Below are 22,917 nucleotides of genomic sequence, written 5' to 3' on the forward strand. Positions count from 1 at the left end.
AATAGCACCCTGATCTAATCTCTAGTAATGTCCCTCTCTATACATATAATATATAATATAATAGATACTGTATTATATATATCATATTATATATACATATAGGTGGCGCAGTCGGTTAGAGGTCCGTTGTAGCCACACGGTCGAGGATTCGAACCATCTTAGTGTAAACCAAGCCTTTCATCCCTCCTTCTTCTTCTTCTTCTTCCTAGCGTTTGTCCTGCGTTGTTGCAGGGTCCGCTTTTCTGCTTCTTGTCTTCCATTTTTCTATCCATTGCATCAGCCGTACACAAACGTGCATCTATCATATCCAGCTTCACACGGTCTAACCAGCGAATCTTTGGCCTCCCGCGCAGTCTCACTCCTGAAACGCCGAGCTTCAGAGCGGTTTTGGCAACAGAATCTTCCTCCCGCCGCAAGACGTGACCAAACCATCTCAGTCGCGCCTCCTTCATCTTCTCAGTTATCGGGACGACATCGAAGATGGAGCGCACAGTGTCGTTGGATACTTTCTCTTTTAGCGTTATACCTATCGTCCACCTCAACATCCGCATCTCCATAGCGTGCAGCACTCTTTCCAAGGCTTTCGTTGTCGGCCAGAACTCGCATCCGTAAAGGGCAACAGGACGCACAACCGTCCTGTAGATCTTCGACTTCAGTCGAACAGGGACTTTCTTGTCGCACAGTACGCCTGTTGCCATTTTCCATTTCATCCATGCCACATTAACACGTGGTCGAACTTTTTGATCAATGTCACCTATGGAAGTCACTTTGGATCCAAGGTACTTGAAACAATCTACCTTGTTTAATTCGGTGCCATCAACACAAATTGAACCATCTTCTATCCTTGGTCCGCACTCCATGTACTCAGTTTTTGATATGTTGAGGCGCAATCCATATTGCTGCAGCTGATCCTTCCAAGACTGCACTTGTTTCTGAAGATCATCTCGAGACTCCGACGCGAGCATGGCATCGTCGGCAAAGAGTAGAGTCCACGGATGCTGCTTCTGGATTTCCTTCTTATCGTGTCCATGCACAGTATGAACAGCAGAGGTGAGAGGGATGAACCCTGATGAACCCCTACTTGTACAGGGAATGGCCTGCTTGTTCCAGCAGCACATCGTACAACGCTGGTAGGCTTCGCATAAAGTAGCTTCGTCCACCGCACATATTCATCTGGTACTCTATGCGACCTCATGGACATTCATAACAGCTCATGTGGGACACGGTCGAAAGCTTTCTCGAGATCGAGAAAAGCAAGATGCACACTGCGGTTCTTCTCTCGATGTTTCTCCAGGAGGATTCGGACAGCATGGATAGCATCTATAGTGCTGCAGTTCTTCACAAAACCGCACTGGTTGAGTGAAACGCTGACAATTTTCCTCAGACGAGCCTCCAGGACACGCTCAAAAACCTTCATCGTATGGCACAGCAGTCGTATAAGCCTGTACGAGGTGCAGTCAGCAATGTTTCCTTTCCCTTTCCAGACAGGCACGGTCACGGAAGTTTGCCAAACGTCTGGAGTCCGTCCTTCTGCAACGATCTTGTTAAATAGAGTTGCGAGCCACATGGACCCTCGATCTCCTAGCAGCTTCCAGATATCAACAGGTATGTCATCAGAACCGGTTGCCTTGTTCGACTTCATTTTTGCGAGGGCAGCACTGACTTCGACGGCAGTAATTGGTAGAACAGGACCCTCGACGCTGGGAACGGTTGGGATGGGAGGATGACAGAACTCTTCGTTACACAAGTGATTGTAGTACTCTCGCCACCTCTCCAGGATCTGACCAGAGCGGCGCAGAACGGCTCCATCAGCTCCCTTAACGATCTTGGTGTGCTCCATATCCAACGTTGAGCGATGACGTGCTCTGACTAAACGATACACTGCCCGCTCACCTTCTCTGGTATCAAGCATGTCGTACACAGCCTTGTAGCGGTCCGACTTCGCCTTGGAGACTGCCTTCTTAGCCTCCCTCTTCGCCGCTAGGTAAACACCCCGATCTTCAGGCTGACGCGTCCTCCACCAGAGCTTATACTTGGACTTCTTCTCACGAATTGCCGCCTGAATTTCCTCGTTCCAAAACCACGTAGCCTTTTGTACCTTTGGCTTACCTAGAGTCGTCTTTCCCAGAATGTATTCCGCGGTCAAGCGTATAACGCTGGAAGTAGACAACCACATTTCCTCCACACTACGAGTAGGGTGGGGAAGTGTAGATGGAGCCACGGACGCGAAAAATACCTCCTTTCGATCCTTCAGATTCCACCATTTGATGCGCTGTGTTTCAGTCCTTGGATGTCTCTTCCTTGGACGGGAGATTTTCAAGTCCATAACGAGCAGATGGTGTTGGGCAGCGACATGGTCTGTAAGGATGACTTTTGAATCCTGCAGAAGTCGGCGATCTCGTCGGCGTAACATCCAGAAATCTATTTGTGTTTCACGACCGCCGCTGGTGTACGTGATCAAATGCGATTTTCTTTTCCGATACTGCGTGTTAGCAATGATCAAGTCACTTGCAACAGCATACTCCAGGATTCGCAACCCGTCGTCGTTACGAGCTCCATAGCCGTATCCACCATGACAACTCTCGAATCCGTCTTTCCGGGAACCGACATGTCCGTTGAAGTCTCCTCCGATTAAAAGTACTTCTTCGCTTTCCAGGGATTGGACGTACTGCTCCAGATCTTCCCAAAAGCACGACTTCTCTTCTTCACTACAGCCCATCTGTGGCGCATAAGCAGATACGACTCCCAATTCCACTTCTCCTGTATCTACTTTTACAACCATTAAGTCGATAGTCGATCCACCGCTGTGACGCTATTTCTAAACGACTCGTTCAATATGATACCAACGCCACTGCGATTTGATGTGCCGTGGTAGATCAGCTTGTAGCCATCGCCTAATTCCCTTGCCTTGGAGCCTTTCCAGCAAGTCTCCTGTACACAACATATGTCAACACGGCGTTTTCTGAGACTGTCTGCCAGTTCACGACTTCTTCCAGTAAGCGTCCCAACGTTAAGTGTTGCCAAGCGCACTGGATGTTGCTGGCGATGGCGGACTTCTTTGGCCGGCTTCGTCCTCTAGCCGGTATCCCTCGCATATTTGCCACATTGCCCGGGGGAGGACAATGCGCGTCGCTTCTGGGGTACGCCCTAGCTTCTGAAGAACACATAGTAGACATTAGCAGTATGACGCGACGGGGGTGTTGTCCTCGGTCGGCTTGTCGCACTAGCAAGCTTGCAGCCTGGCACCAGAATCGTCGTACTACCTCCTCACTTAGCTAGCCTGTAGCTTTGGCCCAAGGACCGGGCTACTAGCCGGACACCTTTGTGGCATGGTTGAACCTGCCGAGACGAAGTCTCGCCACCATAGCTGCCCGACGGCCAGGGCCACCGCTGCGCCGCTTTGAGGCGTGAGGTAGGATTTGCAGCAGACGCCTTTCATCCCTCCAGGGTCGATAAATTGGTACCAGATTTGTCTGGGAGGAAAAAAACACTGACTTGAGACATCGGCTGGCCCCCGCAAGTCATTCTATAGGCCAACACGCGTTCCAAAACCTCAACGATTACAAATTCCAGTAAAACGCGTTGGCGCATCCCAAGTGGAATGATACGCCAGTGACTTTATCCTTTATCCTTTATATATATCATGATATATAATAACGAGCTTAGTCCGTGTGTGTGTGTGGGTGTGTGTGTGTCACGAAATTCGAAAAAAGGGGTGCGACGGGTCCACCCGGCGTCAGATAGCTATAAAATGAGTTGCGACGGATCCCGCGACGTCGGATTGGCGCGCCGGCGCTAGATACCTATAGAAGGCGGTGCGACGGGTCCACCGGCGCCAGATACGTATAGAAGGGGTGCGGCGGGTCCACCGGCGTCAGATACCTATAGAAGGGGTGCGGCGGGTCCACCGGCGTCGGATTGGTGCACCAACACCAGACAGCTTTGAAATGGGGTGTGATGGGTCCCACGGCGTCGTATCGGTGCGCAATAAGTTTGTGCAGATGTCGCGAAAGGTAAATTAGACCTTGCAACCGTCCCATATTCATGGCCACTGCACGTGTTGCATTGCACCTCTATGAATCCTATCTATTATCGTCGTATCCATTTCCTTGCACGTTTGCCTCAACTTGGTGCCATGCCTTCTTCAGAAAGTGGAAACACCCACACAAACGGCTGCTTAAATAGTACCCAATAGCTTACATGATCTGATGTGGAACTTATCTTTATCAGTAGGAAGATGTCTTTCACGTCATTTTATGCTAAAACATCATTCTTTGATAGCTGTTGGGGAAAACAGGAAGAACACCTGTACTTCGAGTAATGCTCTAGAATTGTGTCTATGTCACATAGAAACCGAAGGAGTGTCTGAAGCTAAAGTTTGAAAATTCTCAAAATGTAGAGCTGACGCGTTAGAAAGAAGACTATGAAATCTCTTGCCTTTACTTATAGCAAAAAAAGAAAGACGAAAACGTTGCTAGAAAAAGAGAATTTTGATTTTACAGAAAATGTCACTACTATGAACTTCCATTGATCAGTGAAGGGGAGCAAAGCTAAAATCACAGAAAGTCTGAAGTCCGGTCTGAAGTATATATATATATATATATATATATATATATATATATATATATATAATGTAATTCTCCCTAATGTTAATCTCAGACACATACCTGAGGTAGAATACAAGAATCATTCTATTATTTGTAATACGAAACTCCCAAACTTACAAATTACAGCTAAAGCGCTCGCTTTCTATTGTGGAACTCGGGAGAAGGATGCTCACACAATTATTGATCTAGCAATGTACAACTACGAAGAGGTACGACCCATTTACAGTGCTTACGATACCTTAGTCGATATCTTCTCAGCTAAAAGATCTCGTCAACCACCGCTCTTATAAACTACGAAAAAAACTCGATCTGATCTTGAACCGATTGTTCCGGGAGAAATGGCTTCCTCTGTATTCTATGGTCACATTTACTCGAATGCCATATCATCAAGTAGTCCAGGAGCGACGGCGACAGGACAAGGTAGTGGTCTTATTTCAAAGTTGGTGCTAACTGATTTGTCTGTCTTTCAACTCAACATAAAATCGAGTGGATCTATATAGTAATCAAGCTCAGTACTTTAGGTCATGTCGGTGTTGCGGAATTCCATGCTGACCATAACAGCAGCTGGTGTTATTATGGGTCTATACTGTGCACAGAGAAAAAGATTATTCTAGTAATGAAAGTTGGTAGGAGTACAAAAGAGAATAAAAGTTTATTATTGCTCTAGTGGTTTTTTTTTTCTTTGGTGAAACTCTTTGCATTTACACACTTCTATAAACAGTTTTCACTACTACTCCTGTCTGCTTGAAGCGATGCCTCGCAGTGGAACACTTGTACTGAGCCATGACTTACATGACTTAATCGGCGGGCTGATGTCATCGCCTGACGCGATTATCTGCATCTTCGCCGAGGTGTGCCGTCCGTGGATACAGCTCTGCCCTACCCTCTCGATCTTCTGTGAGAGCTTGCACAGAATCAATCCATTCGTCGCTACTCCATATTCCGCGAAACCTTACGTCTCACCTGAACTGCCTATCCACGCCGAGTGTCCTCAGGTCCTCTTTCACCACATCAGTCCAAAACTTCCGTTTTCGGCCAAGTGGCTTCTTCCAGTTCGAACCCGACGAACTCCTCAGAACTCGCTGAACAAGGCGATCTGCGGGTCACCTCAGTATATGACCGAAGAAGCGAAGACGATTTACTTTAGCCACTTTCGATGGCGATGCAAGATGTTGCTATCTTCCACGTGTACCGCTTTCCGTGAATATAACAACATCGTCAGCGTACTCGAGATCGGTCAAGGGGCGTCCTGATGGTGCTAGAATGATATCAGCAGGACAATGATCTACTGCTCTTCGCATGATATTGTCGGTTGCGAAATTGAACAGGAAGGGTCCTGCCACTGCCCCTTGTCTTACTCCAGTTACCACCTCAAACGGTGTTGTTCATCCGGCTGGAGTTCGAACTGCAGCAGTTGTTCGCTGATTCATGTCATGAAGCAAGCGAACGAACTTTCCTGTTACTCCATCGGCGCGGAGACGGCTTCGATGAGGAGAGTCGAAAGCAACTTCAAAGTCCGGTAATGCGCCAATACCTTGTAAATAACACGCAGCAGAGAGATTCCTCGATAATTCCTAGGGTCCGTAACGGATAACGGATAACCTGGAGGAGAATTATGATAGCGTGTCTCAACGAATCAGGTATCCTTTCGTCTATCCATATTGAACGGATAATCTCTGTCATCTCACGAATCCCAGACGGAGAAAGATATCTCACCATTTCTTCGCTAATCCCCAGATGCTATCCACCAGATTTTCCATTTTTTTCATTTTTTGAATACAGACTAGAATCTCCGGCTCGGTCGGTGGCTCCTCGTTAATCACATATGTGGGCCTATGAATGTATGTCGTGCTCGAGCTCAGGAGCTGACGGTGCTTGCCGGTTCAGCAAGTTCTTGAAGTGTTCCTTCTGAATTGGAAGGGTTGCTTCACCGACAGCTACCCCATTAGCAGTGTTGAGGAAAGGGGAACATTTTTTCATTTTGCCGCTATACTGTTTTAGTAGAGCATAGGCTTTCCGCGGGTTCCTGTCCTCCCACGCCTTCTCAAACTCCATCGCTCTTGACGTCCACTCATTATCGCGGTCTTGCCGCGGTCCTTCTAAGACGCTTTTCTTGGTTGAAGTCACCAGCGCTGCGCGCGACACATACAGAATTGTATGTGGATTTTGTTTCCGCAGATGCAAAGGCAAACTTCTTCCGCGGCAATAGAACAGGGAGTGTTTCCCTTGCAGCGTCCTGGATGCACTTTGTGAAGGAATCCGCATCGCTAAGCTTCTTCCTGGTCCGTACTCCAACATGAATAGACACGTTGGCGGAATTTCGTTCTGTATTCTTCGTGTTTCATATCTGCCATGTCGATTTTCGGTTGAAGAGGAAGTCCTCACTTTCTCTTGGGGTACCGTATCGTGAAGCTGAGAAGAACTGGACGGTGGTCAGAGTCGAACGCGACGTCCCAAACAGCTCTAGATTTTCGGATATCTGACTGAGGGATGTTCTTCGCCAGAACGTGGTCAAGCTGAAACTTAAAAGTCCTCATCTTGCGCTTGCGCTGCTCTGCAGGCGTTAAAAGGGTTGGCCCCTGCCACGTGTGATGCTGGCGTCGATGATTCCTCTTAAACGTGGAACCGATGATGAGGCCTGTCTCTTCGCACAAGTCGACCAGACGGTCACCGTTGTCCCACGTGCGCTCCGTGGATAATACCATTTTACTAGCATATCCGATTGCTGTTCGAGTCCCATCTTCGCATTTGCGTCGATTCCGACAATGACCACTTGCTGGCATGGCATTTTAGAAACCAACGCATTGAGTTTATAAATAGTTTAGTAAGGCGTCCTTACTGTTGTCCTCAGCGGTTTCCGTAGCACTTACGATCCAGAGTTTACGTCCTCTGCGATCCCGCAGTCGTAGAAAGGCGCACCTAGACGACGTTGAGCCAAACTCCTCCACCACGTCACCAGGTTTCGTTTCTCACAGCTATCGAACAGCCACCTAATTTGTTCTCATCAGCATCGTCGCAGAATATGGTGTAATTTTCGATTCTGATGACGAACCGATCTCTCATGCCTGTTTCCTGCAGTGCAGCAAAAGGTACACAGAAATATCGCAGAAGTCTAGACAGAGCGGCTTGTTGGAGTTCACTCGATAGTCCTCGGCAGTTCAGCGTGACGAAACGAATGGTTGTTGCCAAAGATTTCATGCTCTCTTCAGGAAGTTGACCTTTCAGGTTTTGGGCTTTGGCCATGTGCTGGACGACGGCACCTTTTTGCAATGTATGGGAATCTTTCGCCATATAACAGTGCGGGTTACATAGCTCGTACGTTCCCAGTGCGTACACTCGAACGCCTGGTTGCGTTTAGTTAAAGCAGGGCCACTACGTGCAGGTAGCAATCAGACTCGTGTGCGCGGCCCAGTGCAGAGCCATAGTAAGTGCAAACCTAAAATCCCTTAGTCATTGGTCTCATTATGTCTGCTGGTATCTAACTGTCTGGTCGCTTCGACAGGCTGCACTACAAGAAGTACCCGCGAAGATCAGCTCGCAGTTGCTAATCTACTTGCAGCGCCGCATACCAGAAAAAGAGAAGTGGTAGAGAATTGACTTGTCAAATTTGGGCATGCGAATAATATAAATTGAATATAATACAATAGATTATCGGTGAACCGGAAGTAATGAGAATAATAGTCTTTCCATACAATTCAAGAACGACATATAAAAAATGAATATGTTGCTGAGAAATGACGACAAATAAATATTGCGCCGTAACTACTTTCATGTAACTGAAAAAAATTACATGGAGAAACTATGTGAATCAATCTTCCGCTAATTTCTTATATAAATATAGTGTTTATACAGAACGTATGCGGAATACGAGGTACAATCAAATATAAACAAGCCACTCGTTTGAACAAAATTTATTTCACAAAAAATGTCTGCATTTCTACAAATTATTTTTCCAAGTGATCTCCTCGTTTTATGTCACATTCTTCCCAACGTTTTGGTAATTTCTTCATTCCGTTCTCGAAGAATGAAGTTAGACCAGTATCTAATTAGTTGATTCACGCTTCCATGGTGGGGGTAGTGTAGCGGTTAGAGGATCCGCTTCCTACACAATCGATCGGAGATTCGAATCCGTCCTAGTGCTCACCAAGCCTTTCGTCCCTCCGGGTTCGATAAATTGGTACCAGACTTGTCTGCGAGCATAAAAACACTGACTTAACACATCGGCTAGCCACTTTAAGTCATTGTATAGGCCAGCTACACGTTTGTAAACCTCAAACGATTCTGAATTGAAGTGAACGTGGGGGCGCATCCCAAGCGGATTTATTAACGCCAGAGACTTTATCCTTATCCTTTTATTTTGTGCTGCTAACAAGTCCAGAATTCCTAAAAGATCTCTTGTTTTGTGCACAGCTTTTAATCGAAGAAGAAATGACTTTTTTCGAGGTTCAAGTACTTTCATGCCCGTAACGTAACAATTTCGGTGCTCATCATCTCTTCACCTCAAGCGGATTGATTAACGACAGAAATTTAAAGGCATCACCCGACGAATCTGAGGTGGTACGGATTTCGGATGGAGTATTCGTATACGGGATTGCAGTTCAAGGAGAGGGGGATGATTCCGTCCATTTCTTCCTTCTACAACGAGTTCGATTGGACCGCGCCAGCCGTGTGCACACGCCGCATCTTCCGGGCCGTTTTTTTACGTCAATTAGCGAGAAATGGACGGAATCCCCCAACTCTCCATAATCTACGATCCCTTATACGAATACTCCACCTGAAATCCGTACCACCTCAGATTCGTGGGGTGATGCATTAAATCCTTTGTCCTTTAATGTTTCCAATTTATCACTGTTCTCAAATCGCCTCTCTCCACGTGCTTCGTTGAGGGGTTCAAACATGACAAAAAAATTGCATAACGATGAATCTGGGCCGTAAAATGAATGATAAAGCGTTTGCCAGTGCATTTCCACTACTTTCTGCTGAATTGCAACTGCTGTATGGGATCTGGCGTTGTCTTTGAGGACCAACCCCGCGCGGGAGGGGACCGTCTCTTCTTTTGCGTCCAAGAGACCGCAATAGTAGGTTGCGTTAATGGTCTGATACCCGTGCAATATTTACAATTTAGCTTAGATTGTTAGGAGATTTGGAAAGATAATTTGTAGAATTGCAGATGTTTCATATAAAATAAATGTTGTTTAAACAGGACATATTTCCCTCGTACCTTAATATTTGCATTCTTATGGAATTAAACTCCAACTAAGTCTGAGAATGATTCTTCGTGCTGAATCAAGCATTGTATGCCAACCTTATTAATAGCTTTGCAAGAAGAAAACGCCAAGAGAGCAGAAGTAGTAAGGAATTATTAAAAAAGATTGTGAATAGAAGACTTTCTGAACTAGCTTTTGTTATCCTATAAATAAGTAACAGGTCTTCTAAAGCGCTATAGGAATGAAATAAACATTTAACAACTGGGAGCAGGAAAACAAATTCTTCCATTCAGGTTTCCAAATGACATTCCAGTTTCTACTGATTTGCTTGAGGTGTAGCTGAGATTGGTATTGATTTCTATTGGAAGCTAACGTTTCGGCGCTATTCTCTTCCTCAGACCCTGAAAAAATGAACGCCTTTAGTGATTTCTCCTCTCAAGCGCCTCATCTCCCTACAGAAAGCATCCAAACGGTAGGCGAACTCAAACAGCAACAAATTGGCTAGTGCTTACCTCATTAGCTAGACTTGGTAACACAACAGACCACCACGTACCACAACTATGAGTCACAAGGATTTTATATAGGGACCTCACGGCCCGCCTGGTAGATCGAAACGCGCGAAGGGACTGATATGGGGCTAATTCGTTTGTGATCGCAATCCACTCCTCCTTTCTGTTCAATTCCGAATGTTTGCCAACTATCCAAAACACCTATAGCGTTAAACGTGCTATGATCTCGGACTCGAGCGATAGTATAGTAACTTCTACCTGTATTTCGGAGTTTTGACTAGGTATTATACGGTGCGCTACGAGCGGAGTGCGGAATTAGGTTTTGTGGGTCCATCTAGATGCTGTTTGACCGGAACACACAGTGAGCGTGTGTTCCGTTTTAATATGTAATCATCACTGCACAACCTGCACTTTATGCACTACTCCTGATATCATGCAATCACCCTCTCTTCCGTATAAGCAAACCACACAGCTGGGAGTTGTGCAGAGTCGCTCATATGCACGGTTACGTACGATTTCATTGCCAACGAGCGACTCCATGAGGTAAGCGATGTCTCCAAAAAAAAAAGCCGTCAGATGCACAATATCAAACAACAACTGCGTATAGCATTCATTATGGATCACATGTTCTTTTTGCTTGAGAAATGTTTTGTTATAAAGAACAATGTTGTGAAAGTTTTCTGCCAGCACGGATTTGGAGGAGAAAAGTGCGTGAGGCAAAGTCCACTTGTGATTATATTCACTCTAGTGTTAGGTCTAGACTTTCCCCAGGAAAGTCGGACGATTAGTAGACCATCGGCAACATCGAATCACTCATCGTTAGCGAATCCGCTAAATCTACCTCTGTATGTTCAGACCACAACAGCACGATTGCTGACCGCAGCAGTGCACGAAGTTAATTTCGTTATGAGCGATGTGCTCCTCTCAATTGATGCGCTTTCCGTTTTGGATTTCGTTTCCTTAGTTTTCCCTCGATTTGCGCCTGTGTAATCAATAAATCCGTGGGCATCACACAAGATCCTCCAGATTTCCCATGATAGGTTGCAACTGAAAGCAAAAGAAGGAAAGCGAAGACAATAAAACAGAATAGCTGGGCGAGTATGCTTATCCTCCATTCTTTTCCAACGTAAGCAGCATAAACTACCGGACCTTAACCCCATAATAGACAACAAGATTCGAGTGTTTGAAACATCAGCACACTCCTTTTGAAGCGCCTTTCGAAAAGACACATAAATTTCAACTTCTCTGTTACACAACGGCAAGGCCTACGTGAGATCCGCAGCTTTCTGCGGATGGGAAGATCAAAGTCTCCGTCAGTGATAAGAGAGGAATTTGTTGTCTTGTCACGTGAACTCGACATAGCAATAACAAGGAAACATCTTGAGGATGACTCTCTATATGTTTCATCCTCGGGCAATGAATTTAGACAGTAATATCACCGTTTGAATACGGTATGTTTTCAAGCAACGGGAACAGCAGGACTACCAAAAAAATAACCTTGCAACGGGTCTCAAGCATCACTTACTTGCATTTCCGGCCCTATACATTCCAATAAAAGCTCAAAAGCTTTCTGACATGATCTCGCTTAGAATACTTGACTTTAGAGTGAGAATTATCATAAGTGGTATTAGGGGTACTACGGATAGAAGTTCCTGGCTGCTCAACATAATCCTAAATCAGCTGCGCACATATAGGAAAAGAAAAGAAAGTTGAACAAGAAAGTTGAACATTGAACACGTAAACAGAAAAAAAGAAAGTTGGAGTTTTCAATAAGTTAATTCATGGTTTGCAGTTGTTTTAAATTCCTGAAGTTCAGTTCGTTACAATCTCAAAATAGTGATATTAGTTAGACAAGTCTAATGAGCTTATAAGAGAACAAAACGTTTCTTGTACGCAACGAAAAAGTTACGCTAACGGCAGTATTACGAAATCGACGTTGTGCCGAAACCGCATTAAAACCGTAGTGTCTGGGTGCTAGTTTACCTCTATCCAAATAAAACCAATGAATGACTTGCTCAGTGAATCGGAGTAATGATGTTAAACATCTCTCTTTGCGTAGTTAGTAAAACATATCTGCACAACAGATGCTCACAGCGGGACTCCAATCTATGTTCTCTATCTCGAGACCCTAGAATTCCCTAGAATTTCCATATTGTTAGGGGAAATTCTGTTGCTTACCTCATTTTTAGAGGTAGGCAAATTTTTTGGTGTGTTTATGTTGCCTCTTAAAGGCATCACCCCACGAATCTGAGGTGGTGCAGATTTCAGGTGGAGTATTCGTATACAGGATGGGAGACTACGGAGAAGATACGGCTTCATTCGTTTTGGCGCACCACTTTGTATCAGAGGTTCGATTGGAGCGCGCCAGTCTTGTGCGGCGCCGCATCTTCCGGGCCGTTTTTTACGGCAATTAGCAAGAAATGGACGGAATCATCTCCCTCTCCGTAGTCTCCCATCTCGTAAACGAATACTCCACCTGAAATCTGCACCACCTCAGATTCGTGGAGTGGTGCCTTTAAGGAGTTTTGCTTCCTTCTTGGTGATACAATTAATTTTTGCACCAGACAATTGCTGTAGTAGAAAGAACTAGATTAATCCTAAGTTTCTTATCGCTAACTGATGTGCACTTGAAGGATGATCGCGTCCTTCTGAACTGTTTTAAAGAGCTGTAGAAAGAATGTTGAAGCATTGCAAGAAAACTTCTCTCTATAACTCTAACTCGACGAACACACGAGTCCAGCCATCCATCTATTTTCCACTTTTCTAAACTAATACTTTATCTTTAACTAATATTTTACTAGTCTTACCCAAAGTCTCCAATTTTCTTGTACGGATCTCTTTTCACGCTATATCCATTGTTGTCCTCTTGATCATTCACCTATTCTGTTTATCAAATTCTTTTTTATGCGAACAGAACCTGCATACTGCTATCAGCTGCAGCATATTTGGTGTTGAATTCTAGATATTTTCACAACAGACTCTCATCTTCCAACTCTCATTATTATCTTAGATTCCACAACTCACTTTTAGAAAATTATGGCCATAGTTTTATGGACCTGAACTTTTTTTTTCATATGCCATTAGAAGCCGACCTAAGGGTCTTGTATCTAATGAACTCTGAAGTCCTATCGGAAAAGGATAATGCTACTTTTACGATTTAAATGGAAGGAAATTTGAAATTTTTAAAGTCTTGGATGGAAGAAACAGGTGGGATACGTTGATGCTCGGCATAACCGATTGGATAATCGTATATAATTGATTGATAGAACAAATTCACATTCATAGTCATAACAGTGAAACGAGACTCCCGCTAGTATGCTTCCTTTCTTACGGTTGCTGTGTTCTGCTACATAATACTTTTCTGTGACAATTACGTTTTCGAGTTGCTGATCGCCATGTTGTGTTCATGATGTTGATGATGTTGACGATGTGTCATGCTCATGATGTTAAAATATGATTCTCATTATGTAATACCAGTTATATTAAACATGAACAAACATATTTCCTGAGGTATTTGAAATTCACAACAACACCTAGTGAACATACAAGTGTGTAACATGTAACATAGTACAACATCAGTAAACCAACAAAACAAAAGAACTCTTTGTGGAAATGCTGAAAAAGATAAGGTTAAAAGATTATAAACGTTTCAGAGTGTCAATGCAAAACTTTGCATACAAAATACGTTGATCTCCGTGACTACCTGCCTGACGTTGGAGGACCAATTGTCACACTGTGGATGATATCCACTATCGCTATTCTTCTGCAGAAGCATCTGCACGAGATCAGATGTCCACGGCTACCAAATGAGGCTACGAAGACGAAATGAAAGTAACAGGTTTGAGAATTCAAGCGGATTTTGAAGTTTTTTCCCTCCTCAACGGAACCTTAACGAATGGACATGTATCAAGAATCGAGGTGAAAGAAAACATGTCACGCTTTATCAGTGGGAACAACAACCATGTATGTAAAAGGAAACCACCTACTTTCAATATCTGATCGATATCAGCTGATATCGATCAGATATTGAGAGTAGGAGGTTTCCTTTTTCCAAGACGGACCATCTAAGTATCTAAGTAAGTATCAGCTGATGAAAACGGCTCTGGGCCGCCGATCCGCACCTCTCTCGACAGGGCGACAGGGAAGCGGCTGTGGAGTTGGCTTATCAGAGTACCATCGCAAAACTGCTTAGTACTTCTCCATGACTATTTCTCCTGCATTGGACAACTAACCAAGTACACCAACTGCCAGATTATGTAGATATCCATAACCGCTATTCTTCTGTAGCATCATCTGCGCAAGATGAGCACGGCTAGGGATCAGGCTGCAACAACGAAATGGAGGAAAAAGCCTTGCCACTTCCAGCCACTTCGAACTACTGTTCACTGGCAACGTTAACACCTAATCCGACGAACCGAACGTTATTTCACTTCTAGTATAGTCGGGTCAATACGACATGAAACACGAGTGTAGTTGATGTGCATTTGCGTACGCGCTCGAAGCGGCTCTGTGGAGGCAGCAGTTGGAACCGAGGTGGGCCCGTCGCCAACTGCAGCGAAGGGTGGCGCCAGCAAGGATTTCACTACGTTCCACCGAAGCGCCTCGAAAGAAGCTGCGTACGCAATTGCGTACGTGTTTCATGTCGTTTTGACCCTACTATACTTCTGCGCACCTCAACTGTGGAATACGCTCTCTTCTCCCCTCTATAGGTAACCTCCTGTTTCTCTTTATCACTTCCGGCCCTAATCGCCTTTGCTTGACCTATTGAACGCAGCAATGGCAGCTGCTATCTAGTCTTTCTATCGCCTTTTTCGATTGTGGTACCTGTGAACTCTACGGGCAGCCTCGGGTATGATGGGCTCGTCAAGTTCAGTGTATTTTCGCTTTACACCGTACACATTAAAGTTAACGCCTATAACGCTAAAAAGTTCAGAGGAGGTCGTCGTACTTTGCGTTGTTAAGTCATTCAAGGTCGAAGTGAGTGCGCATAAACTAATGTGAGCGTTTAGACGTAATTTACCCTCTCAACATAGAGACATAAATTGCTAATTTACTGGGCGTTCGGCTTAGTTTGTAGATATCGGAATAACTTTGATCCAAAGGCTAGTATTTGGGTTACTTGCAGCTCGTTTCTTTTTTTTTTCGCAAATCCACAGACAAAAATACGTAGCATTTAATCCTTACTAGTTAACTCTACCAAGTACTATGGCTTGTGAGGAGACGAGTGGATGTTATTAGTATTGCTCTTTGTACATATTCGCCTTTGTTTTCGTCATTGTCGTGCATTTTTATGATCATTCAGATCCAACTATTTGTTTCTTCGCTGAGGTCTCATGGCCAAAGAAGATCCTCCTCTCGTTGACCGAATTTCCGATGCATCAAAGAAGGTAACAATAAAGTAGAGGGAACCTGCCAGAAGTAGCTGTGAGTGTTCAGGCAACGAACGTATTAGCACAATGGTGGAATCTTGCAACTGCTGATAATCGTCCTCCTTCTAATCCGGAAGACTTGGTTCCAATAAAGCAGGTACTTACAGGAAGATTATTTTCTGAAGCCTTAGTAGTACTTGTCCAGAGATTTCACGCGACCCAGCACTTTCTATGACCTACTACTTCTTTGCCTACTTTGTTTCATCCACCAATCTATGCTATTTCAGTTGCCTATTTACGGTGAGGACGAAAGTCCTAAACAATACAAATTTGTGATGGAGGAGCCATTGCCTTTGCAAAGAGAGTTCGCTACTGTGCGAAAAGCATTTACTACTGAGTACGAGAGAGTAGCGGTTAGTCAATTTTTTTTTAGATTGCCAGAAGTTATCATTGCTGGGAGTATTTTGAATATGTTGAAACCTTGAAAGCCTTTAGGGTAGATTCAAAACCGTTGACAAAACGCTGACGAAGTCGAAGGAGATGCTATCTAAAACAAAGTCTTATTTGGATAATGAGTGGACAGTACTTCCCAAGGCAGCTGCCATTACAGTTGGTGGTATGGCTGGATTTGTATTAGGTATGAAAAGGTAAGGAAGCAAATTTTTATCATATAGAACGTTCTCTTGAATTCTTTCTGTATCGTTCCTGCCTGTTTAAAATTTTGCTCTTTTGGCTGCTTTCACTTTCTTGCATTTGTAACTGCATTTAATACTTCTCCCCTCTAAAAAAACTCCTTCGCCAAATGTTCAATTATGCTTCTCATCATAGATGCGATAGTCGGAGTCGGTGCTTTGATCTCCTTCACTTTTAAACGGTTGGCGAAATTACCCCCTTCACTTTCGGACGGCTGGCGAAAGGACCCCCTTCACTTGAGCTGCACCCTATGGGCTAAACTTCCCTCACCTGAGCAGGGTCCGGCTCGACCCTATAGCGCCTATGCTTATCATTTTTTCTAACGACACGAATGATATACTAGTCGTGACCTAGTCGAGCGACGTGTTGTGACTCCCACCTTTCCATCCGTTCAAGAATGTTTCCAGCAAAAAAAAAATCGTAAAATTCTCGGTATGTGGTGTGTTTACACGAAAATACGTGAATGCTATTGTTTGAACACGTCATGTAGTAGGATCAAAACGGAACACGGACAGCCGCGTAAGCGGCTGCGCTCGATGCGGCGCGGTAGAGCGTAGCGGCTGGGATCGTGTAGGGATTCTCGCTACCGCCACCAATCTCTGCAGTTCGCCATGGTCCCTTGATTCCAGCCGCTGTATCCACCGCACCGCTTCTAGCGCAGTCGCTTTAGCAACTGTCCGTGCTTCACGTCGTTTTGACTCGACTACACATTTAGAATTCAAATGTTACACTTTGAGTTCCATACATTAGACAGAGTTAGACCATGTCGTGTCGTGGAATTACTACTATTATTACTACTATTGTCGTGTCGTGGAATTACTACTATTATTACTATAGTACTCTTACCGTAGTCGGGAAAATAGTCGGTCCAGAAACTGCACGTGGAGAGCCATAAGAAGACTTGTCCAACAAGAGTGCCGGCATATGGATCACCATATGGGAATACGCGGACGCGTCGCGCGGGGCATGGATGGTGACGGTCAATGGTGTTGCTAGAGTGCTATCCGCAAATACGTGGTTTTCAGCGCTTTTGGGGTAATAAGTCGGTTCACTGTTGTGCTCAATTGGAAGTTTTTGTTCCGTTTGGTTGTGTTTGTGAATGTACTGTTACGGAGTCCAGTTTCAGGTGAAAATATACCTAACATTGTTGAATTACTCGATGACTATCACCTCCGGAAATGCTTTCCCGGCTTTCAAATCTGAAATAGCTAATAAATTTGAAATCTGAAAAGCAAAAAAAAAAAAAACACTTCTTGAGTGATAATTCATCAGTCGACAGATCATTATTGGAAGTAGGTACAGTCGAGCGCCTAAAATCTAAGCATTTAGTTTTAGAGTGCCTATGACATATAGCCTGAAGCTACTAAGGAAAAAGGAAGACATATAGGACATATATGTGAGGAAGGAAGTATATATATATATATATATATATATATATATATATATATATATATATACTTACAGACATACAGAACTACTATTGTTTGCTTTTGTGTTAAATCCTCAAAAAAATAGGATACTTCTAGATTCCATCTTCCATTCTTCTCTTACATTACATGGATCCTCAAAGACCAGTGTTCAGGTTTTAGGAGCCCCGCTGACTCAGCTATTCACTTTCAGTGATGAGTGTTGATAAACTATCCCTTTCTCAAATGGAAAAGTGACAGCGTACTTAAGTGACAAATGGCAAAGTCATTTGTGGATTAAGAACGGGTTTTGTCCCCTATGAACGTTTTTACGCTCAAAAGTTTGGTTCAATTAAAATGAATCAATTAGCCAATCAAGAATCAATTATGAATGGTTATAACAATCATATTAATAAAGTTTGCTACGTTTTTACGCTTGCAAACGTCACTACTATTTAGTGGACATCATCTGTGAAGAGTTAACGAATAGTAGTAATAAAATAAAAGTAAAAATCCTCATTATCTTTGTTCCAGTTGAAGACCCGAAGTGGAACACTTATCCATATGTGGAAATTGCGAGCTCTAGCAACACCACTGCCCTGCCGAGCCTTGCGCGGCGCGTGAGGTATCCCCATACGGTGGTCCATATGCCGACGAGCCACTAAAACACAGTACAGTCGCAGGTTTTGTCTCGCAGGCCACCGCGCCAGGCCTGAGGGAGTGCCGGTATCTGGACCATGTTTTGGGGCTACGTCGCGGCGCCCCTATCTCGGCCGGCCAATAGTGGGGTTGGAGCGCGCAATTGTCGCATATGCAGATGAGGGCGCCACCTCTGCTTTTCAAGTGTTGTGTTAGCGGTTGGTGGTGAGGGATGATGAAGAAGTTTATTATTATTATTGATATTATTATTATTACCCATTAAGTATCCACAGAATGATGTCCACTAAATAAATGTCCACATAACAAGCATGAACAATGACCAGTATCGATATAAGAAGTGACTAAATAGTGAGAGTTTCAACAAAAGAAACACAAATAATGACCAGTATCAAAATAACAAGAAACCCGTTATGCAATGGTGGATTATAACTAATTAATTACAGTGGCAAGCAGCCAAATAACTATATAGCATATGTTACACCATAACTATGGATGAAAATCTACTAATATTTACACTAACTGGAATAGATATCTATACAAATTGTTCTCTTTTACAGCAAACAGGGAATCAAATCAAAGTACTAGAGCAGTACTAAACTTATACTAACAACACACTAAAAACAGCTAGACTTATCTAAACTTACGCTACACTTCTTCAAGCCGCCAGTGGCCATTTTTTCAAACGGGACACTGGCTGCTTACCCCAGAACAGCAGACGATGCGCGACCAGGCTTTACAAACTGTATCGTTCGAAGAGATTGTCGCATATGCACATGTACTCACATGTACCGCGACGTAGCCTCGAAACATGGTCTAGATACCGGCACTCGACCTGAGGCGCACGAGACTGGAGCAGAGCAGCCTCGGCGCAGGCTCTACTGCTTACTATTCGCAATTGTGAGGACATGTGAAGTTTTGTTCCTGCTTCATTTTCTGTCGTTCTTCTCAACAGTCTAGATTCACTTTTGGTATGCTATTGCTCTTTTTCAAATTTATTGCTACCTTGCTTATATTAAAGAGATGTGTTTCTTCTACAAACACTTTCGTTCTTTTCTCTTCACGTATGCATTTCAACTTCTGCTGTCTCTTCAGAGTCGTTCTTCACGTTAATGTAGCTATACTTTCGATACATTATTGCTCTTTCTTCAGGTTTATTTCTACGTTGCCTATGTTTAAGAAGTATGTTTCTTGTGTAGCGCAGTTGAGTACCAGCCTAGCAGTGAGAACTCAAATAAAGGACAACAACGTATAAACAACGGACAGCGACTACAATGACGTGAGAACGACTCTGAAGAAACGCCGGAAACTGAAAAGCACATATGAAGAGAAAACAACATGAGTTTATAGAAGAAACATACCTTCTCCATGTAAGCAACTTAGCAATGAACTTGAATAAAGAGCAGTAATGGATTGAAAGTAAAGATAGACTCTGAATTTATTGCTCTGAAGAAACGAGAGAAGCTGAAATGCATACGTGAAAGGAGTTTGTGGAAGAAACACATCTATTTAGTATAAGTAAAGTAGCCGTAAGTTAGAAAAGGAGCAATAGCGTACCAAAAGTGAAGCTAGACTGTTGAGAAGAACGACAGAAAATGAAGCAGGAACAAAACTTCACATGTCCTCACAACTGCGAATAGTAAACAGTGGAGCCTGCGCCGAGGCTGCTCTGCTCTAATGTGGCATGGCGCGACGCGGCCGCCGAGACAAAACAAAGCGTCCGTACTGTGTTTTAGTGGCATATATCATATACCGGGATTCTGTACAACAATGACTAATGGAACTGAGAGTTTGAGAATTGGAGAATTTTGGGAACTGCATATGTTGTTTAATCAAAGCCGATTGGAGTAGGTTGCAAGTAAAGTCACCGAAGCCAGGGCTTCTTTCCTCAATTCGGAAATTACCAAACTTGGACTTCTGCTAAGGGCTCATTTCCACCAGTTCGTGTTTCACTCTACTTCCGAATTTTTAAAAGCACCTGACTTTTATAGTCTCCTTCTCTTTATTCTGCTAATTTTCAAGAACTTTTTGATTGTTTTCGTAACGGTTTTGTACTACTTCTCTGATTCCGTACTTCCAAAAACCTTTTGTGAGCATTTTCGCATTCTATTCGGGAATCTCGCTGATTTATGTTTAGTAGAGTGGGTTCATTATCGTATTCTTCTTGATTGCTTGATACTTCCTTGAGGGAAACAGTAAAGAGGTTCCCACTCTCAGGGACCCACGGCGGTTCTGCCTTGCGCAATTCTGTGCGTATCGTTTTCAAAAATGGTCAAAACGTGTGACCCAGTTCAAGGTTAACATATGAGTGGTGTCGAAAGTACAAACTCATTTTTGTTCAAAAAGAAATATTATTCAAGTACATAGTTCCTCTTTATCGTAAAGTTACTGCTGAATATGGTTGCTGAGCCACATGACAAGTTAGAAATAACATTCGTGAATAACATGAAGTAACATTAGTGAATAACAGTAATAACAAATAACATTGGGCTCAAGCTGCTACAGCGAGCATGGTGAAAAAAAAAACAGAAACGCTGAATGCAGGAACATTAACACGTTGAGTAAATGTTGAGTAATCTCGTGATTTTTTCTGTGCTACTGAATTCTCCCTGAAAAAAACATATCCGTGTCTCCACATGTAATATTTACGGTATCACAGATGAGTACCAAAACCAGCAAGTTCCTTCATATTGATGTATGTTTTCCAGAGGAATCCCTGGGCGAACATTCTCAACTGGTCTTGGTTTGGTCACCATGGCAGCCTTCTGCTATCCTCACGAAACAGTTGATGTGGTCCGCGTGGGTATAGCTCATTCAAAGAGTGCATGGGAGCGGTTCCAAGAATGTGAGTCTACACCGTCCACACATTAAAGGCAACGCATCACGTTTTCGGCGCGGCGCGGGAATTATAGAGTTCGTGTAGTAGATTGCGGAACCCAGCATGGTTCCTCTCATCTTTCCCTAGCCGCCGTAATAAACGGCGTGGAAGACAGGTGTTTTTTACGACGATTTAAAGGCATCACCTCACGAATCTGGGGTGGTACGGGTAATGCCTATGCTGGAGGTCGTAGATTGTGAGGAAGAGGGTGATTCCGTTCATTTCTCCCAGTATCAGTGTAAACGGACGACCCCGGAACTGTTTCTTACGACGACTTTTGTTGCAATGCGCAACTTTTGCATCCCGTCCCCGCCCCGATGCAAAGTCCGAACGGGATTTCGAAAGCGTTTGGGGATCGTTTACACTGATACACTGATACTGAGAGATGAACAGAACTGCCCGGTATTCATAATCTACGACCCCGCATAGGTATTATCCCCTGTAACCCGTACCACTCCAAATTCGTGGGGTGATGGCTTTAAGTTGCAAAGCGTCGACCTAATGCACGTGCCGCATCGAAGTGCGATTGTTCAAAGGTTGATATGGGGGATTGGTCAGTGATGTGTTCTTAGCAGTCTATTCAACCAATGAATAAGCTGCTGAGGGGACCAGAACGTGTGCATAGAAGCGCGTTCTGACGTACCTCGTAACGACTATTAGGGAAGTTTGGGCGGAACTGCGCTGTGTTCCGCAATCTACAACCCGAACTCTACGCTTTAACCGTGGGTGCATCTTCCATATTTACATACTTCCACAGCACATCAAAATCATGATTCGCTGCATTTAATGTGATTATGAATTTCTAGATCAGTTGTCGTACATTTATTTTGAATTTTAATGCTACAAAATAACTGATTTGATGTTTATGCATATCTAATATTTCAGCTCCTGAACCACCAAAGAAGTCAGAGATAGACTTGAGCCCCCCGAAGTGATCTACACAGTTGTTTTCCTTAGTCACTGCTCCCAGCTGAGCGCCAGAATAGATTTTGAGGAATTTTAAGTTTTACGTATACCATAATTCTTCCTTGGAGTACACGTTTCGAAACTGTCGTTATTCCACCTTTGTGCGGAAACCACTAATTACAGAAATGATGTGTACTATTGAGTTTTCATCTCTGCCACAATTATAGAAGTGAAGGTGTATAGTTCAAGAAGTTATATGTTGCGCTAGATTTGTAAAGACCAACAATGACCTGACAAGGACTCTTTAATCACCAGGAGCGACAGCTCACCGAATCACCACTTAAGAAGTAGTAGTTCCTCAGTTTCGACAACAACATCGAATGCACTCGGCCTCACATCATATGTCTTCACAAGCTTTACCTCTCTAAACCATGTCTAACATGAGAATAACGTATCCAAGAATATAGCTCCAGTTCATCTAAATCATATAATCATAGTGATTCATTAAGGGCATTTTTTTTGTAAACGGTAGTGCAAACACTTTATTTGACATTGACTGATTAGCTATAGAAGAAGAAATCCTTCGATACAAATAGCAACATCCAATCCAAATATAGAAAGGACAAAAGTTACTATACATAATCACTGGTTCTAATTCCCTGTATGGTGCACATTACATTAGAAA

The 22,917-nt window shown here is 43.7% G+C and overlaps 9 protein-coding genes across 10 annotated transcripts; 3 read left to right on the forward strand and 6 right to left on the reverse strand.

The window, feature by feature from the left end:
* Nucleotides 1–158: 158 nt before the first annotated feature.
* Nucleotides 159–1,118, reverse strand: RB195_014306 (uncharacterized protein; the record flags this gene model as incomplete). The annotated part of the gene is made up of 1 exon (XM_064204514.1): nucleotides 159–1,118. One exon carries the CDS (start codon nucleotides 1,116–1,118, stop codon nucleotides 159–161), a length of 960 nt encoding a protein of 319 aa, XP_064060395.1.
* An 83-nt stretch (nucleotides 1,119–1,201) lies between these two features.
* On the reverse strand, nucleotides 1,202–2,782 carry RB195_014307 (uncharacterized protein; the record flags this gene model as incomplete). The annotated part of the gene is made up of 1 exon (XM_064204515.1): nucleotides 1,202–2,782. One exon carries the CDS (start codon nucleotides 2,780–2,782, stop codon nucleotides 1,202–1,204), a length of 1,581 nt encoding a protein of 526 aa, XP_064060396.1.
* Nucleotides 2,783–3,033: 251 nt separating this feature from the next.
* Nucleotides 3,034–5,221, forward strand: RB195_014308 (uncharacterized protein; the record flags this gene model as incomplete). 2 transcript variants are annotated; one of them, XM_064204517.1, is made up of 4 exons in its annotated part: nucleotides 3,034–3,181; nucleotides 4,734–4,816; nucleotides 4,866–5,027; nucleotides 5,129–5,221. In XM_064204517.1, the coding sequence occupies 4 exons, from the start codon at nucleotides 3,034–3,036 to the stop codon at nucleotides 5,219–5,221; spliced, it is 486 nt and encodes a 161-aa protein (XP_064060397.1). The 2 variants fall into 2 exon arrangements, with proteins under 2 accessions (XP_064060397.1, XP_064060398.1); XM_064204516.1 differs by having other exon boundaries at nucleotides 3,034–3,082.
* Nucleotides 5,222–5,359: 138 nt separating this feature from the next.
* On the forward strand, nucleotides 5,360–5,860 carry RB195_014309 (uncharacterized protein; the record flags this gene model as incomplete). The annotated part of the gene is made up of 1 exon (XM_064204518.1): nucleotides 5,360–5,860. The coding sequence occupies one exon, from the start codon at nucleotides 5,360–5,362 to the stop codon at nucleotides 5,858–5,860; it is 501 nt and encodes a 166-aa protein (XP_064060399.1).
* Nucleotides 5,861–6,440: 580 nt separating this feature from the next.
* RB195_014310 (uncharacterized protein) lies at nucleotides 6,441–6,905 on the reverse strand (the record flags this gene model as incomplete). Its single annotated transcript, XM_064204519.1, has 1 exon — nucleotides 6,441–6,905. The coding sequence occupies one exon, from the start codon at nucleotides 6,903–6,905 to the stop codon at nucleotides 6,441–6,443; it is 465 nt and encodes a 154-aa protein (XP_064060400.1).
* Nucleotides 6,906–6,988: 83 nt separating this feature from the next.
* RB195_014311 (uncharacterized protein) lies at nucleotides 6,989–7,390 on the reverse strand (the record flags this gene model as incomplete). Its single annotated transcript, XM_064204520.1, has 1 exon — nucleotides 6,989–7,390. One exon carries the CDS (start codon nucleotides 7,388–7,390, stop codon nucleotides 6,989–6,991), a length of 402 nt encoding a protein of 133 aa, XP_064060401.1.
* Nucleotides 7,391–7,559: 169 nt separating this feature from the next.
* On the reverse strand, nucleotides 7,560–7,850 carry RB195_014312 (uncharacterized protein; the record flags this gene model as incomplete). The annotated part of the gene is made up of 1 exon (XM_064204521.1): nucleotides 7,560–7,850. One exon carries the CDS (start codon nucleotides 7,848–7,850, stop codon nucleotides 7,560–7,562), a length of 291 nt encoding a protein of 96 aa, XP_064060402.1.
* Nucleotides 7,851–13,800: 5,950 nt separating this feature from the next.
* RB195_014313 (uncharacterized protein) lies at nucleotides 13,801–14,098 on the reverse strand (the record flags this gene model as incomplete). Its single annotated transcript, XM_064204522.1, has 2 exons — nucleotides 13,801–13,938; nucleotides 14,027–14,098. The coding sequence occupies 2 exons, from the start codon at nucleotides 14,096–14,098 to the stop codon at nucleotides 13,801–13,803; spliced, it is 210 nt and encodes a 69-aa protein (XP_064060403.1).
* A 1,558-nt stretch (nucleotides 14,099–15,656) lies between these two features.
* RB195_014314 (uncharacterized protein) lies at nucleotides 15,657–22,261 on the forward strand (the record flags this gene model as incomplete). Its single annotated transcript, XM_013444316.2, has 6 exons — nucleotides 15,657–15,710; nucleotides 15,760–15,849; nucleotides 15,980–16,105; nucleotides 16,188–16,339; nucleotides 21,157–21,293; nucleotides 22,212–22,261. 6 exons carry the CDS (start codon nucleotides 15,657–15,659, stop codon nucleotides 22,259–22,261), a joined length of 609 nt encoding a protein of 202 aa, XP_013299770.2.
* Between the last annotated feature and the right edge of the window lie 656 nt (nucleotides 22,262–22,917).

Source organism: Necator americanus, chromosome V (assembly GCF_031761385.1).
Source record: "Necator americanus strain Aroian chromosome V, whole genome shotgun sequence".
Taxonomy (NCBI): Eukaryota; Metazoa; Nematoda; class Chromadorea; order Rhabditida; family Ancylostomatidae; genus Necator; species Necator americanus.